General features: G+C 54.6%; 1 protein-coding gene and 1 long non-coding RNA gene across 2 annotated transcripts in view; both read left to right on the top strand.

The window, feature by feature from the left end:
• Positions 1-1,819: 1,819 nt before the first annotated feature.
• Positions 1,820-8,110, top strand: LOC144954153 (uncharacterized). Its single transcript, XR_013641067.1, has 4 exons — positions 1,820-1,967; positions 4,523-4,633; positions 4,943-5,007; positions 7,909-8,110. It is a non-coding gene; the product is annotated as an uncharacterized LOC144954153 (long non-coding RNA).
• Positions 8,111-8,120: 10 nt separating this feature from the next.
• The window catches only part of LOC144954156 (uncharacterized), a 21,745-nt gene continuing 12,445 nt past the window's right edge, over positions 8,121-17,420 (top strand). The window contains exons 1-7 of the mRNA XM_078884722.1: positions 8,121-8,245; positions 8,617-8,759; positions 9,587-9,976; positions 14,821-14,886; positions 16,127-16,215; positions 16,418-16,596; positions 17,324-17,420. The exon at positions 17,324-17,420 is cut by the window's right edge and continues 566 nt beyond it. Of these exons, the coding sequence (XP_078740848.1) occupies positions 16,486-16,596; positions 17,324-17,420 (208 nt within the window). The 5' untranslated portion in view covers positions 8,121-8,245; positions 8,617-8,759; positions 9,587-9,976; ... (1 more) ...; positions 16,127-16,215; positions 16,418-16,485. The remainder of the gene's footprint in view (positions 8,246-8,616; positions 8,760-9,586; positions 9,977-14,820; positions 14,887-16,126; positions 16,216-16,417; positions 16,597-17,323) is intronic.

Genomic DNA, 17,420 nt, shown 5'->3' with positions numbered 1-17,420 from the left:
CCTCCACCCCCCCCCTCCACCCCCCCTCCCCTCCTCCCCCTCCACCCCCCCCTCCTCCCCCCCTCCACCCCCCTCCTCCCCCCCCCTCCACCCCCCCCTCCTCCCCCCTCCTTGCCCCCCCCACCCCCCCCTCCCCCCTCCACCCCCCTCCACCCCCCACCACCCCCCACCTCCCCCCCTCCATCCCCCCCCCCCTCCTCCCCCCCCCAACCCCCCTCCACCCCCCACCCCCCCTCCACCCCTCCACCCCCCCCCTCCCCCCCTCCACCCCCCCACCCCCCCCCCCCCCCCCACCCCCCCTCCACCCCCCCCTCCACCCCCCCTCCACCCCCCCCTCCACCCCCCCCTCCACCCCCCCTCCACCCCCCTCCCCCCCTCCCCCCCTCCCTCCACCCCCCTCCTCCCCCCCCACCCCCCTCCACCCACCCTCCACCCCCCTCCTCCCCCCCTCCTCCCCCCTCCACCCCCCCTCCCTGCCCCTCCTTGCCCCCCCCTCCACCCCCCCTCCTCCCCCTCCACCCCCCCTCCTCCCCCCCTCCATCCCCCTCCTCCCCCCCTCCACCCCCCCCTCCTCCCCCCTCCTTGCCCCCCCCACCCCCCCTTCCTCCCCCTCCACCCCCCTCCACACCCCCCTCCTCCCCCCCTCCATCCCCCCTCCTCCCCCCTCCTTGCCCCCCCCCCACCCCCCTCCACCCCCTCCACCCCCTCCACCCCCTCCACCCCCCCTCCTCCCCCCCTCCCCCCTCCACCCCCCCTCCTCCCCCCCCTCCCCCCCTCCACCCCCCCTCCTCCCCCCCTCCACCCCCCCTCCACCCCCCCTCCTCCCCCCCCCTCCCCCCCTCCACCCCTCCCTCCCCCCTCCTCCCCCCCCTCCCCCCCTCCACCCTCCCTCCACCCCCCTCCTCCCCCCCTTCCTCCCCCTCCACCCCCCCTCCCTGCCCCTCCTTGCCCCCCCCTCCACCCCCCCTCCTCCCCCTCCACCCCCCCTCCTCCCCCCATCCACCCCCCTCCTCCCCCCCCTCCACCCCCCCCTCCTCCCCCCTCCTTGCCCCCCCCACCCCCCCCTTCCTCCCCTCCACCCCCCCTCCACACCCCCCCTCCTCCCCCCCTCCATCCCCCCTCCTCCCCCCTCCTTGCCCCCCCCCCACCCCCCCCCTCCTCCCCCTCCACCCCCCCTCCTCCCCCTCCACCCCCCTCCTCCCCCCCCTCCCCCCCTCCACCCCCCTCCTCCCCCCCCTCCCCCCCTCCACCCCCCCTCCTCCCCCCCTCCACCCCCCTCCACCCCCCCTCCTCCCCCCCCCTCCCCCCCTCCACCCTCCCTCCACCCCCCTCCTCCCCCCCCCTCCCCCCCTCCACCCTCCCTCCACCCCCCTCCTCCCCCCCTTCCTCCCCCTCCACCCCCCCTCCCTGCCCCTCCTTGCCCCCCCCTCCACCCCCCCTCCTCCCCCCCCTCCCCCCTCCACCCCCCCTCCTCCCCCCCCCTCCCCCCCTCCACCCTCCCTCCACCCCCCTCCTCCCCCCCTTCCTCCCCCTCCACCCCCCCTCCCTGCCCCTCCTTGCCCCCCCCTCCACCCCCCCTCCTCCCCCTCCACCCCCCCTCCCCTCCTCCCCCCACCTTTTTTTCCTCTCCTCCCCCTACTTCCCCCTCCCCCCCATTCCCAAGCGTCGTCATGGAAACGGCAATTACCACTGAGGGGGGCGGGCCCACGGGGGAGGTGGGCGGGGCTTCTGGGAGCGGGGGAGGAGCTACATCCGAGGTGGGCGGGGCTTCGGGGAGTGGGGGAGGAGCTACACCCGAGGCGGGCGGGGCTTCGGGGAGTGGGGGAGGAGCTACATCAGAAGTGGGCGGAGCTTCGGTGGAAGTGGGCGGGGCGTGCCCGCCAGGCCCCTCCCCCCTGGTTCTGGTGGAACTGGATTGGCTGGACGGGTTGATCTCAGCGCTGCACCTCGACTCCTCCAGACTCCGGGTGCAGCCAACATCATCATCATCAGCATCATCATCAGCAACATCAACATCATCATCAGCACCATCAGCAGCAGCAGCAGCATCATCATCATCAGCATCAGCAGCAGCATCATCATCAGCAGCAGCAGCATCATCATCAGCAACATCATCAGCAGCAGCATCATCATCAGCAGCATCATCATCAGCAGCAGCAGCAGCAGCATCATCAGCAGCAGCAGCAGCAGCATCATCATCAGCAACATCAGCAGCAGCATCATCATCATCAGCAGCAGCAGCATCATCATCATCATCAGCAACATCATCAGCAGCAGCATCAGCAGCAGCATCATCATCATCAGCAGCATCAGCAGCATCATCATCAACAGCATCAGCAGCATCAGCAGCAGCATCAGCAGCAGCATCAGCAGCATCATCATCAACAGCATCAGCATCAGCACCATCATCATCTTCAGCATCATCATCAGCACCATCATCATCAGCAGTATCATCATCAGCACCATCATTATCATCAGCATCATCATCAGCATCATCAGCAGCGCACACCAGTCACTCTGTCTCCCCGCGTCTCCCCGTGTCTCCCCGTGTCTTTCCTGTGTCTCACTCTGTCCCCACGTGTCCCCCCGTGTCCCCACGTGTCCCTGTGCATGTCGCGGTGTCTCCGTGCGTGTGTGCTGAGACAGCGTGTCCCGTGTGGTGTGTCGGTGTGTGTCTGTGTCTTTGTGTCTGTGTCTCTGTGTCTCTGTGTCTGTGTGTCGGTGTGGACACAGTCTTTGTCTCTGTGTCTCACTCTGTCTGTGTGTCTCCACAGTGTGTCTCTGTGTCTGTGTCTCACTGTGTCTGTGTCCCCACAGTGTGTCTCACTCTGTCTGTGTCTCACTGGGTGTCTCACTTTGTGTCTGTGTGTCTCCACAGTGTGTCTCTGTGTGTCTCACGCTGTGTCTGTGTGTCTCCACAGTGTGTCTCTGTGTGTCTCACGCTGTGTCTGTGTGTCTCCACAGGGTGTCTCTGTGTGTCTCACTCTGTGTCTGTGTCTCCACAGTGTGTCTCTGTGTGTCTCACTCTGTGTCTGTGTCTCCACAGTGTGTCTCTGTGTGTCTCACTCTGTGTCTGTGTCTCCACAGTGTGTCTCTGTCTCCGTGTCTCACCGCTGGGTCGCCATCGTCTCGTCTGTGTGTCTCACTCTGTGTGTCTGTGTCTCACTGTGTCTCTGTGTCCCCACAGTGTGTCTCTGTGTCTCACTGTGTCTCTGTGTCTCTGTGTGTGTCCCCACAGTGTGTCTCTGTGTCTCTGTGTGTCCCCACAGTGTGTCTGTGTGTCTCTGTGTGTCTGTGTGTCTCACTGTGTCTCACTGTGTCTGTGTGTCTCACTGTGTCTCTGTGTCTCTGTGTGTCCCCACAGTGTGTCTGTGTGTCTCACTCTGTCTCTGTCCCCACAGTGTGTCTCTGTCTCTGTGTCTCTCCGCTGGGTCGCCATCGTCTCTGTGTCTGTGTCTCTTTGTCTCACTCTGTGTGTGTGTCTCTGTGTCTCTGTGTGTCACTGTGTGTCTCACTCTGCGTGTGTCTCCACAGTGTGTGTCTCTGTCTCTGCGTCTCTCCGCTGGGTCGCCATTGTCTCGTCTGTCTCTCTCTGTGTCTCACTGTGTCTCACTGTGTGTCTGTGTGTCTCACTCTGTCTGTGTGTGTCTGTGTGTCTGTGTCTCACTGTGTGTCTGTGTGTCTCACTCTGTCTGTGTGTGTCTGTGTGTCTGTGTCTCACTGTGTGTCTGTGTGTCTCACTATGTCTGTGTGTGTCTGTGTGTCTGTGTCTCACTGTGTGTCTGTGTGTCTCACTGTTTGTCTGCGTGTCTCCACAGTGTGTCTCACTGTGTCTCTGTCTCATTGTGTCTCTGTCCCCACAGTGTGTCTCTGTCTCTGCGTCTCTGTGTGTCTGTGTGTCTCACTCTGTCTGTGTGTCTCACTGTGTGTCTGCGTGTCTCCACAGTGTGTCTCACTGTGTCTCTGTCTCATTGTGTCTCTGTCCCCACAGTGTGTCTCTGTCTCTGCGTCTCTCCGCTGGGTCGCCATTGTCTCGTCTGTCTCTCTCTGTGTCTCACTGTGTCTCACTGTGTGTCTGTGTGTCTCACTCTGTCTGTGTGTGTCTGTGTGTCTGTGTCTCACTGTGTGTCTGTGTGTCTCACTCTGTCTGTGTGTCTCACTGTGTGTCTGCGTGTCTCCACAGTGTGTCTCACTGTGTCTCTGTCTCACTGTGTATCTGTCCCCACAGTGTGTCTCTGTCTCTGCGTCTCTGCGCTGGGTCGCCATCGTCTCTGTGTCTGTGTCTCTTTGTCTCACTCTGTGTGTGTGTCTTTGTGTCTCTGTGTGTCACTGTGTGTCTCACTGTGTGTCTGTGTGTCCCCACAGTGTGTCTCACTGTGTGTCTGTGTGTCCCCACAGTGTGTCTCTGTCCCCACAGTGTGTCTCTGTGTGTCTCACTCTGTGTCTGTGTGTCTCCACAGTGTGTCTCTGTCTCCACAGTGTGTCTCTGTGTGTCTCACTCTGTGTCTGTGTGTCTCCACAGTGTGTCTCTGTCTCCGTGTCTCACCGCTGGGTCGCCATCGTCTCGTCTGGGGGCGCCGTCCACCTGTGCCAGCGCAGCCCCCTCAGCTACCGCCACAGCCTGGCACACCGGGTGAGGGGTCACGGGGGTCACAGGGGTCACACGGGGGTCACACGGGGGTCAAGGGGGGGGGTCACACGGTGAGGGATCACACGGGGGTCACGAGGGGGTCACACGGGGGTCACGGGGGGGGTCACACGGTGAGGGATCACACGGGGGTCACGAGGGGGTCACACGGGGGTCACGCGGGGGGGGTCAGGGGGGTCACACGGGAGGGTCACACGGGGGGGTCACGGGGGGGTCACACGGGGGGGTCACACGGGGGTCACGGGGGTCACACGGGGGGGTCACGTGGTGGATGTGGGGTCGGTGTCTCTGCAGGAGGGAGCCGCTGTGCTCGTGAGCTGCTGTCCCCACGACGACCGATACATCGCCGTGGCAACCAGGTGGGTCTCCACGTGCATCAGCATCAGCACCATCATCATCTTCAGCATCATCATCAGCACCATCATCATCAGCAGTATCATCATCAGCACCATCATTATCATCAGCATCATCATCAGCATCATCAGCAGCGCACACCAGTCACTCTGTCTCCACGTGTCTCCCCGTGTCTCCCCGTGTCTCCATGTGAGTGTCTCCCCGTGTCTCCCCGTGTCTCCCCGTGTCTCACCGTGTCTCCATGTGAGTGTCTCCCCGTGTCTCCCCGTGTCTCCACGTGTCTCCCCGTGTCTCCCCGTGTCTCCACGTGTCTCCCCGTGTCTCACCGTGTCTCCATGTGAGTGTCTCCACGTGTCTCCCCGTGTCTCCACGTGTCTCCCCGTGTCTCTCCGTGTCTCCCCGTGTCTCCCCGTGTCTCCACGTGTCTCCACGTGTCTCCCCGTGTCTCACCGTGTCTCCATGTGAGTGTCTCCACATGTCTCCCCGTGTCTCCACGTGTCTCCCCGTGTCTCTCCGTGTCTCCCCGTGTCTCCCCGTGTCTCACCGTGTCTCCATGTGAGTGTCTCCCCGTGTCTCCCCGTGTCTCCACGTGTCTCCCCGTGTCTCCCCGTGTCTCCACGTGTCTCCCCGTGTCTCACCGTGTCTCCATGTGAGTGTCTCCACGTGTCTCCCCGTGTCTCCACGTGTCTCCCCGTGTCTCCCCGTGTCTCCACGTGTCTCCCCGTGTCTCCCCGTGTCTCCACGTGTCTCCCCGTGTCTCACCGTGTCTCCATGTGAGTGTCTCCACGTGTCTCCCCGTGTCTCCACGTGTCTCCCCGTGTCTCCCCGTGTCTCCCCGTGTCTCCACGTGTCTCCACGTGTCTCCACGTGTCTCCCCGTGTCTCACCGTGAGTGTCTCCACATGTCTCCCCGTGTCTCCACGTGTCTCCCCGTGTCTCTCCGTGTCTCCCCGTGTCTCCCCGTGTCTCACCGTGTCTCCATGTGAGTGTCTCCACGTGTCTCCCCGTGTCTCCCCGTGTCTCCACGTGTCTCCCCGTGTCTCTCCGTGTCTCCCCGTGTCTCCACGTGTCTCCCCGTGTCTCACCGTGTCTCCATGTGAGTGTCTCCCCGTGTCTCCCCGTGTCTCCACGTGTCTCCCCGTGTCTCCCCGTGTCTCCACGTGTCTCCCCGTGTCTCACCGTGTCTCCATGTGAGTGTCTCCACGTGTCTCCACGTGTCTCCCCGTGTCTCACCGTGTCTCCATGTGAGTGTCTCCCCGTGTCTCCACGTGTCTCCACGTGTCTCCACGTGTCTCCCCGTGTCTCACCGTGAGTGTCTCCACATGTCTCCCCGTGTCTCCACGTGTCTCCCCGTGTCTCTCCGTGTCTCCCCGTGTCTCCACGTGTCTCCCCGTGTCTCCACGTGTCTCCACGTGTCTCCCCGTGTCTCACCGTGTCTCCATGTGAGTGTCTCTCCGTGTCTCCCCGTGTCTCCCCGTGTCTCTCCGTGTCTCCCCGTGTCTCTCCGTGTCTCCCCGTGTCTCCACGTGTCTCCCCGTGTCTCCCCGTGTCTCCACGTGTCTCCCCGTGTCTCCCCGTGTCTCTCCGTGTCTCCACGTGTCTCCCCGTGTCTCCACGTGTCTCCACGTGTCTCCCCGTGTCTCACCGTGTCTCCATGTGAGTGTCTCCCCGTGTCTCCACGTGTCTCCCCGTGTCTCACCGTGTCTCCATGTGAGTGTCTCTCCGTGTCTCCCCGTGTCTCCCCGTGTCTCTCCGTGTCTCCCCGTGTCTCCCCGTGTCTCCCCGTGTCTCCCCGTGTCTCCCCGTGTCTCTCCGTGTCTCCACGTGTCTCCCCGTGTCTCCACGTGTCTCCACGTGTCTCCCCGTGTCTCACCGTGTCTCCATGTGAGTGTCTCCACGTGTCTCCACGTGTCTCCCCGTGTCTCTCCGTGTCTCCCCGTGTCTCCCCGTGTCTCACCGTGTCTCCATGTGAGTGTCTCCCCGTGTCTCCACGTGTCTCCCCGTGTCTCCCCGTGTCTCACCGTGTCTCCATGTGAGTGTCTCCCCGTGTCTCACCGTGTCTCCACGTGTCTCCCCGTGTCTCCCCGTGTCTCTCCGTGTCTCCCCGTGTCTCCACGTGTCTCCCCGTGTCTCTCCGTGTCTCCCCGTGTCTCCCCGTGTCTCACCGTGTCTCCATGTGAGTGTCTCCCCGTGTCTCCACGTGTCTCCCCGTGTCTCCACGTGTCTCCCCGTGTCTCCCCGTGTCTCACCGTGTCTCCATGTGAGTGTCTCCCCGTGTCTCCACGTGTCTCCCCGTGTCTCCCCGTGTCTCCACGTGTCTCCACGTGTCTCCCCGTGTCTCCACGTGTCTCCCCGTGTCTCCCCGTGTCTCCCCGTGTCTCACCGTGTCTCTATGTGAGTGTCTCCCCGTGTCTCCACGTGTCTCCCCGTGTCTCTCCGTGTCTCACCGTGTCTCCATGTGAGTGTCTCCCCGTGTCTCCACGTGTCTCCCCGTGTCTCTCCGTGTCTCACCGTGTCTCCATGTGAGTGTCTCCCCGTGTCTCCCCGTGTCTCCCCGTGTCTCCACGTGTCTCCCCGTGTCTCTCCGTGTCTCACCGTGTCTCCATGTGAGTGTCTCCCCGTGTCTCACCGTGTCTCCCCGTGTCTCCACGTGTCTCCCCGTGTCTCTCCGTGTCTCACCGTGTCTCCATGTGAGTGTCTCCCCGTGTCTCCACGTGTCTCCCCGTGTCTCTCCGTGTCTCCCCGTGTCTCCCCGTGTCTCACCGTGTCTCACCGTGTCTCCCCGTGTCTCCATGAGAGTGTCTCCCCGTTTCTCCCCCGTGTCTCACCGTGTCTCCATGTGTCTCCCCGTGTCTCACCGCGTCCCCCCGTGTCTCCCCGTGTCTCCCCGTGTCTCTGTGTGCACAGCGAGGGCTGTCTCTGTCTCTGGGAGACGCGTGGGGACTGCAGCCCGCGCCGTGTCCGTGTCTCGTGGCTGCATCGCGGCGCAAACATCTCGGCGATGGCGTGGGACGGCGCGGAGACACGGGGAGAGACACGGGGAGAGACACGGGGAGAGACACGGGGAGAGACACGGGGAGAGACACGGGGAGAGACACGGGGAGAGACGCGGGGGCGAGAGACGCGAGGGGGAGAGACGCGGGGGGGAGAGACGCGAGGGGGAGAGACGCGGGGGGGAGAGACGCGGGTCTACGCCGGAGACTCCGCTGGGCGAGTGTCCGTCACCGGACTTGGCCATGGGAAGGTGGACAACGCACACGGACACCCCGAGAGGGACACCCGGGGGAGTAGAGACATGCATAGAGACACACGGATACATAGAGACTAACTCAACCAGCCACTCACTCACCCAGCCACTCACTCACCCACTCACTCGCCCACTCACTCACTCACCCACTCACCCACCCACTCACCCAACCATTCACCCACCCACCCACTCACCCACTCACCTACCCACTCACCCACCCACTCACCCACTCCCCACTCACCCACCCACTCACCCAACCATTCACTCACCCACCCACTCACCCACTCCCCACTCACCCACCCACTCACCCAACCATTCACTCACCCACCCACCCCCCACCCCTCTGCTCCCTGTGGTTGTCGTGACAGCGAGGAGGGGGAGGAGGAGGATGGTCGTTGTCCACCACCAAGGTGGTGGTGACTCTGAACTCCGCAGTCATCCAACTCCACCACTCACCGGGACAGCTGCTCGTGTCCACCTCCACGCACTGCTACGTCTGTGACACGCACAGGTACTCGCTCAGAAACGCTCGCTCAGAAACACTCGCTCAGAAACACTCGCTCAGAAACACTCGCTCAGAAACGCTCGCTCAGAAACACTCGCTCAGAAACACTCGCTCAGAAACACTCGCTCAGAAACACTCGCTCAGAAACGCTCAGAAACACTCGCTCAGAAACACTCGCTCAGAAACACTCGCTCAGAAACACTCACTCACACTCACTCAGAAACACTCAGAAACACTCGCTCAGAAACACTCGCTCAGAAACACTCGCTCAGAAACACTCGCTCACACTCACTCAGAAACACTCAGAAACACTCGCTCAGAAACACTCGCTCAGAAACACTCGCTCAGAAACACTCGCTCAGAAACACTCAGAAACACTCGCTCAGAAACACTCGCTCAGAAACACTCACACTCACTCAGAAACACTCAGAAACACTCGCTCAGAAACACTCGTTCAGAAACACTCAGAAACACTCGCTCAGAAACACTCGCTCAGAAACACTCACACTCACTCAGAAACACTCAGAAACACTCGCTCAGAAACACTCGCTCAGAAACACTCATTGAGAAACACTCGCTCAGAAACACTCGCTCAGAAACATTCGCTCAGAAACACTCGCTCAGAAACACTCGCTCAGAAACACTCTCACACTCACTCAGAAACACTCAGAAACACTCGCTCAGAAACACTCGCTCAGAAACACTCATTGAGAAACACTCGCTCAGACACACTCGCTCAGAAACACTCGCTCAGAAACACTCGCTCAGAAACACTCGCTCAGAAACACTCGAAGCTGTTGACAAGTCCACGTCTCTCCCCCTCGTCTCTGCAGGGAGACGTTCTGGACGATCGGAACCAAGTCGCGGTCCGGCCCCTACGGAGCCTGCTTCTTCCCTGCTTTTGGTCCGTACCAGCAGCATCAGCAGCAGCATCAGCAGCAGCATCAGCAGCAGCATCAGCAGCATCAGCAGCAGCATCAGCAGCAGCATCAGCAGCAGCAGCATCAGCAGCATCAGCAGCATCAGCAGCAGCGTCATCAGCGGCGTGGCAGCAGCGTCAGCACCAGCAGCAGCAGCAGCAGCGGCAGCGGCGTGGTGGTGGTGGTGCTGAGCGCCAGGCCGGGTGGGCGACTGTGGCTGGCGGAGGCGGGCGGCGCCGTCACGGCAACGCTGCAGCTCCGTGAGCTGCTGGGACGCACTCAGACTCCTCTCTACTCCTGCAGGTACCACCACTAGTACTAGTACTATAGTAGTAGTACTAGTACTATAGTAGTAGTACTAGTACTATGTAGTAGTACTATAGTAGTAGTAGTAGTGTAGTAGTAGAAGTGTAGTAGTGTAGTAGTAGTAGTGGTAGTAGTAATAGTGGTGGGTAGTAGTGTAGTAGTAGTGGTGGTAGTAGTGTAGTAGTAGTAGTGGTGGTGGTGGTAGTAGTGGTAGTAGTGTAGTAGTGTACTAGTAGTAGTGGTAGTAGTGTAGTAGTAGTAGTGGTGGTGGTGGTAGTAGTGGTAGTAGTGGTAGTAGTGTAGTAGTGTAGTAGTAGTAGTAGTGTAGTAGTAGTGGTAGCAGTGTAGTAGTAGTAGTAGTGGTGGTGGTAGTAGTGGTAGTAGTGTAGTAGTGTACTAGTAGTAGTGGTAGCAGTGTAGTAGTAGTAGTGTAGTAGTAGTAGTGTAGTAGTAGTAGTGTAGTAGTAGTAGTAGTGTAGTGGTGGTGTAGTAGTAGTAGTGTAGTAGTAGTAGTGTAGTAGTAGTAGTAGTGTAGTGGTGGTGTAGTAGTAGTGGTAGTAGTGTAGTAGTAGTGTAGTAGTAGTAGTGTAGTAGTAGTAGTGGTAGTAGTAGTGTAGTAGTAGTAGTAGTGGTGGTAGTAGTGGTAGTAGTAGTAGTGTAGTAGTAGTGGTAGTAGTGTAGTAGTAGTGTAGTGGTGGTGTAGTAGTGGTGGTAGTAGTAGTAGTGGTAGTACTAGTAGTAGTAGTACTATAGTAGTAGTTGTGTAGTAGTATTAGTAGTAGTACTATAGTAGTAGTAGTGTAGTAGTATTAGTAGTAGTACTATAGTAGTAGTAGTGTAGTAGTATTAGTAGTAGTACTATAGTAGTAGTAGTGTAGTAGTATTAGTAGTAGTACTATAGTAGTAGTAGTGTAGTAGTATTAGTAGTAGTACTATAGTAGTAGTAGTGTAGTAGTAGTAGTACTATAGTAGTAGTAGTGTAGTAGTATTAGTAGTAGTACTATAGTAGTAGTAGTGTAGTAGTAGTAGTACTATAGTAGTAGTAGTGTAGTAGTAGTAGTACTATAGTAGTAGTAGTGTAGTAGTAGTAGTACTATAGTAGTAGTAGTGTAGTAGTAGTAGTACTATAGTAGTAGTAGTGTAGTAGTAGTAGTACTATAGTAGTAGTAGTGTAGTAGTAGTAGTACTATAGTAGTAGTAGTGTAGTAGTAGTAGTACTATAGTAGTAGTAGTGTAGTAGTAGTAGTACTATAGTAGTAGTAGTGTAGTAGTAGTAGTACTATAGTAGTAGTAGTGTAGTAGTAGTAGTACTATAGTAGTAGTAGTGTAGTAGTAGTACTATAGTAGTAGTAGTGTAGTAGTAGTAGTACTATAGTAGTAGTAGTGTAGTAGTAGTGGTAGTAGTGTAGTAGTAGTAGTACTATAGTAGTGTAGTAGTATTAGTAGTAGTACTATAGTAGTAGTAGTGTAGTAGTATTAGTAGTAGTACTATAGTAGTAGTAGTGTAGTAGTAGTAGTACTATAGTAGTAGTAGTGTAGTAGTATTAGTAGTAGTACTATAGTAGTAGTAGTGTAGTAGTAGTAGTACTATAGTAGTAGTAGTGTAGTAGTAGTGGTAGTAGTGTAGTAGTAGTAGTACTATAGTAGTGTAGTAGTATTAGTAGTAGTACTTTAGTAGTAGTAGTGTAGTAGTATTAGTAGTAGTACTATAGTAGTAGTAGTGTAGTAGTAGTAGTACTATAGTAGTAGTAGTGTAGTAGTAGTAGTGTAGTAGTAGTAGTAGTGTAGTGGTGGTGTAGTAGTAGTGGTAGTAGTGTAGTAGTAGTGTAGTAGTAGTAGTGTAGTAGTAGTAGTGGTAGTAGTAGTGGTAGTAGTAGTAGTGTAGTAGTAGTGTAGTAGTAGTAGTAGTGGTGGTAGTAGTGGTAGTAGTAGTAGTGTAGTAGTAGTGGTAGTAGTGTAGTAGTAGTGTAGTGGTGGTGTAGTAGTGGTGGTAGTAGTAGTAGTGGTAGTACTAGTAGTAGTAGTACTATAGTAGTAGTTGTGTAGTAGTATTAGTAGTAGTACTATAGTAGTAGTAGTGTAGTAGTATTAGTAGTAGTACTATAGTAGTAGTAGTGTAGTAGTATTAGTAGTAGTACTATAGTAGTAGTAGTGTAGTAGTATTAGTAGTAGTACTATAGTAGTAGTAGTGTAGTAGTATTAGTAGTAGTACTATAGTAGTAGTAGTGTAGTAGTAGTAGTACTATAGTAGTAGTAGTGTAGTAGTATTAGTAGTAGTACTATAGTAGTAGTAGTGTAGTAGTATTAGTAGTAGTACTATAGTAGTAGTAGTGTAGTAGTAGTAGTACTATAGTAGTAGTAGTGTAGTAGTAGTAGTACTATAGTAGTAGTAGTGTAGTAGTAGTAGTACTATAGTAGTAGTAGTGTAGTAGTAGTAGTACTATAGTAGTAGTAGTGTAGTAGTAGTAGTACTATAGTAGTAGTAGTGTAGTAGTAGTAGTACTATAGTAGTAGTAGTGTAGTAGTAGTAGTACTATAGTAGTAGTAGTGTAGTAGTAGTAGTACTATAGTAGTAGTAGTGTAGTAGTAGTAGTACTATAGTAGTAGTAGTGTAGTAGTAGTACTATAGTAGTAGTAGTGTAGTAGTAGTAGTACTATAGTAGTAGTAGTGTAGTAGTAGTGGTAGTAGTACTATAGTAGTAGTAGTGTAGTAGTAGTAGTACTATAGTAGTAGTAGTGTAGTAGTAGTGGTAGTAGTGTAGTAGTAGTAGTACTATAGTAGTGTAGTAGTATTAGTAGTAGTACTATAGTAGTAGTAGTGTAGTAGTATTAGTAGTAGTACTATAGTAGTAGTAGTGTAGTAGTAGTAGTACTATAGTAGTAGTAGTGTAGTAGTATTAGTAGTAGTACTATAGTAGTAGTAGTGTAGTAGTAGTAGTACTATAGTAGTAGTAGTGTAGTAGTAGTGGTAGTAGTGTAGTAGTAGTAGTACTATAGTAGTGTAGTAGTATTAGTAGTAGTACTTTAGTAGTAGTAGTGTAGTAGTATTAGTAGTAGTACTATAGTAGTAGTAGTGTAGTAGTAGTAGTACTATAGTAGTAGTAGTGTAGTAGTATTAGTAGTAGTACTATAGTAGTAGTAGTGTAGTAGTAGTAGTACTATAGTAGTAGTAGTGTAGTAGTAGTAGTAGTACTATAGTAGTAGTAGTGTAGTAGTAGTAGTACTATAGTAGTAGTAGTGTAGTAGTAGTAGTACTATAGTAGTAGTAGTGTAGTAGTAGTAGTACTATAGTAGTAGTAGTGTAGTAGTAGTAGTACTATAGTAGTAGTAGTGTAGTAGTATTAGTAGTATAGTAGTAGTAGTGTAGTAGTAGTACTATAGTAGTAGTAGTAGTGTAGTAGTAGTACTATAGTAGTAGTAGTACTATAGTAGTAGTAGTACTATAGTAGTAGTAGTGTAGTAGTAGTAGTACTATAGTAGTAGTAGTGTAGTAGTAGTAGTACTATAGTAGTAGTGTAGTAGTATTAGTAGTAGTACTATAGTAGTAGTAGTGTAGTAGTAGTAGTACTATAGTAGTAGTAGTACTATAGTAGTAGTGTAGTAGTATTAGTAGTAGTACTATAGTAGTAGTAGTGTAGTAGTAGTAGTACTATAGTAGTAGTAGTGTAGTAGTAGTAGTACTATAGTAGTAGTAGTGTAGTAGTAGTAGTACTATAGTAGTAGTAGTGTAGTAGTAGTACTATAGTAGTAGTAGTGTAGTAGTAGTACTATAGTAGTAGTAGTGTAGTAGTAGTAGTACTATAGTAGTAGTAGTGTAGTAGTAGTACTATAGTAGTAGTAGTGTAGTAGTAGTACTATAGTAGTAGTAGTGTAGTAGTAGTAGTACTATAGTAGTAGTAGTGTAGTAGTAGTAGTACTATAGTAGTAGTACTATAGTAGTAGTAGTACTATAGTAGTAGTAGTGTAGTAGTAGTAGTACTATAGTAGTAGTAGTGTAGTAGTAGTAGTACTATAGTAGTAGTAGTGTAGTAGTAGTAGTACTATAGTAGTAGTAGTGTAGTAGTAGTAGTACTATAGTAGTAGTAGTGTAGTAGTAGTAGTACTATAGTAGTAGTAGTGTAGTAGTAGTACTATAGTAGTAGTAGTGTAGTAGTAGTAGTACTATAGTAGTAGTAGTGTAGTAGTAGTAGTACTATAGTAGTAGTAGTGTAGTAGTAGTAGTACTATAGTAGTAGTAGTGTAGTAGTAGTAGTACTATAGTAGTAGTAGTGTAGTAGTAGTACTATAGTAGTAGTAGTGTAGTAGTAGTAGTACTATAGTAGTAGTAGTGTAGTAGTAGTAGTACTATAGTAGTAGTAGTGTAGTAGTAGTGGTAGTAGTGTAGTAGTAGTAGTACTATAGTAGTACTATAGTAGTAGTAGTGGTAGCGTGGTGCTGGCCACCCACCCCCTCGTGTGCCACAGTGCTGCTGCTACTTGCCACTAACAGCACTTGCCCCTGCTGCCCTGCTGGAGGCTACCTGGGGGAGCTGTGTCTGTGTCTCTCAGCACTTGCCCCTACTGCCCTGCCAGAGGCTACCTGGGGGAGCTTTGTCTGTGTCTGTCAGCACTTGCCCCTATAGCCCTGCTAGAGGCCACCTGGGGGAGCTTTGTCTGTCTCAGCACTTGCCCCTACAGCCCTGCCAGAGGCTACCTGGGGGAGCTTTGTCTGTGTCTTTCAGCACTTGCCCCTGCTGCCCTGCCGGAGGCTACCTGGGGGAGCTTTGTCTGTGTCTCTCAGCACTTGCCCCTGCTGCCCTGCTAGAGGCTACCTGGGGGACCTTTGTCTGTGTCTGTGTGCAGGGAGGGCAGCGTGCGAGCGTCTTCCCCTCTGCGGTCGCTCCTCTTCCACCAGCTGCTGCCCTTCGGGTGAGGCCCGTGCCAGGCTAGGTGCACCACAGGCCCGTGCCAGGCTAGGTGCACCACAGGCCCCGTGCCAGTCTAGGTGCACCACAGGGCTCCGTGCCAGGCTAGGTGCACCACAGGCCCCGTGCCAGGCTAGGTGCACCACAGGCCCCGTGCCAGTCTAGGTGCACCACAGGGCTCCGTGCCAGGCTAGGTGCACCACAGGCCCCGTGCCAGGCTAGGTGCACCACAGGCCCCGTGCCAGACTAGGGTACACTGTGTGTGTGTGTACACTGTGTGTGTGTGTGTCTGTGTGTGTATATGTGTGTGTCTGTGTGTGTCTGTGCGTGTGTCTGTGTGTGTCTATGTGTGTATATGTATGTGTGTGTACGCTGTGTGTGTGTGTCTGTGTGTGTCTGTGTGTGTCTGTGTGTGTGTCTGTGTGTGTGTGTACACTGTGTGTGTCTGTACACTGTGTGTGTGTATGTGTCTATGTGTGTGTGTGTACACTGTGTGTGTCTGTACACTGTGTGTGTCTGTGTGTGTGTACGCTGTGTGTGTGTGTCTGTGTGTGTGTCTGTGTGTGTGTGTACACTGTGTGTGTCTGTACACTGTGTGTGTGTATGTGTCTATGTGTGTGTGTGTACACTGTGTGTGTCTGTACACTGTGTGTGTCTGTGTGTGTGTCTGTGTGTGTGTCTGTGTGTGTGTGTCTGTGTGTGTGTGTCTGTGTGTGTGTGTACGCTGTGTGTGTGTGTCTGTGTGTGTGTCTGTGTGTGTGTACGCTGTGTGTGTGTGGTGTGTGTGTCTGTGTGTGTGTACGCTGTGTGTGTGTGTCTGTGTGTGTGTCTGTGTGTGTGTGTCTGTGTGTGTGTGTGGTGTGTGTGTCTGTGTGTGTGTCTGTGTGTGTGTCTGTGTGTGTGTACGCTGTGTGTGTGTGTCTGTGTGTGTGTCTGTGTGTGTGTGGTGTGTGTGGTGTGTGTGTGTGGTGTGTGTACGCTGTGTGTGTGTGTCTGTGTGTGTGTCTGTGTGTGTGTCTGTGTGTGTGTCTGTGTGTGTGTCTGTGTGTGTGTCTGTGTGTGTGTCTGTGTGTGTGTCTGTGTGTGTGTCTGTGTGTGTGTCTGTGTGTGTGTCTGTGTGTACGCTGTGTGTGTGTGTCTGTGTGTGTCTGTGTGTGTCTGTGTGTGTCTGTGTGTACGCTGTGTGTGTGTGTCTGTGTGTGTCTGTGTGTGTGTGTGTCTGTGTGTGTGTGGTGTGTGTGCAGGAGGAGCCGCGTGCTGCTCTGCTCTGCTGATGGCTTCCTCATCTTCACTCCTCACCGCAACCTCATCGTCGCCTCCGCCCACCTGCCAGGTAACATCATCAACACCATCAACATCACCACCACCACCACCATCACCACCATCACCATCATCACCACCACCATCACCACCACCATCACCACCACCACCATCACCACCACCACCATCAACATCACCACCATCACCATCATCACCACCACCATCACCACCACCATCACCACCATCACCACCATCTCTCCCCACCCCCCCCCCAGGTCTCCGCTCGGTCTCCGTGTGTGGGCGGGAGCTGTTCTGTCTCCATGGCGACGGGAGGCTGAGTCACATGACCCTGGTCTCCTCCGCGGTTGGCGTGGCGACGCTGGCCCGGGCCCGTAGGCCGCTGGCCGCAGCCTGGCTCGCCTGGACTCACCGCAGGTTCATCACGGCCGGCCCGGTGCGTTCACGGTTGCCGTGGTGATGGGTTCACGGTCGCCGTGGTGATGAGTTCACGGTGGCCGTGGTGATGAGTTCACGGTTGCCGTGGTGATGGGTTCACGGTGACCGTGGTGACGGGTTCACGGTTGCCGTGGTGACGGGTTCACGGTGGCCGTGGTGACGGGTTCACGGTGGCCGTGGTGACGGGTTCACGGTGGCCGTGGTGACGGGTTCATGGTTGCCGTGGTGATGGGTTCACGGTGGCCGTGGTGATGAGTTCACGGTTGCCGTGGTGATGGGTTCACGGTGACCGTGGTGACGGGTTCACGGTTGCCATGGTGACGGGTTCATGGTTGCCGTGGTGATGGGTTCACGGTGGCCGTGGTGACGGGTTCACGGTTGCCGTGGTGACGTGTTCACGGTGACCGTGGTGACGGGTTCACGGTGGCCGTGGTGACGGGTTCACGGTTGCCGTGGTGACGTGTTCACGGTTGCCGTGGTGACGGGTTCACGGTGACCATGGTGACGGGTTCACGGTGACCGTGGTGACGGGTTCACGGTGGGGTCAGTGGGTTCAAGTGTGGGTGTCTGTGCCCATTCTTGTGGGATCGGCGTGGAAGAGTAGACCAATGGCCACTGTCTCTCCCTCTCGGAGAGGCCATTGCAGGGCTGCTCCTTTACCTTTCTCGCGATTAATTAATTAATTAACCCCCCCGCCCCCCCCCCCCCCCGCCCCTCCCCCTCAGGCCCGGCGTCGCGTCCCTGCCTCCATCCTGGAGGAAATCTGCGAGGAATTGGAGATTCACGACCGAGTCTCGAGAAATTCCCAGAATTCCCGAGCGG

Source organism: Lampetra fluviatilis, unplaced genomic scaffold, assembly GCF_964198595.1.
Source record: "Lampetra fluviatilis unplaced genomic scaffold, kcLamFluv1.1 SCAFFOLD_459, whole genome shotgun sequence".
NCBI classification, from domain to species: Eukaryota; Metazoa; Chordata; class Hyperoartia; order Petromyzontiformes; family Petromyzontidae; genus Lampetra; species Lampetra fluviatilis.
The sequence above is the reverse complement of the archived record's forward strand: the minus strand, read 5'-3'. Positions and strand labels throughout refer to the sequence as shown.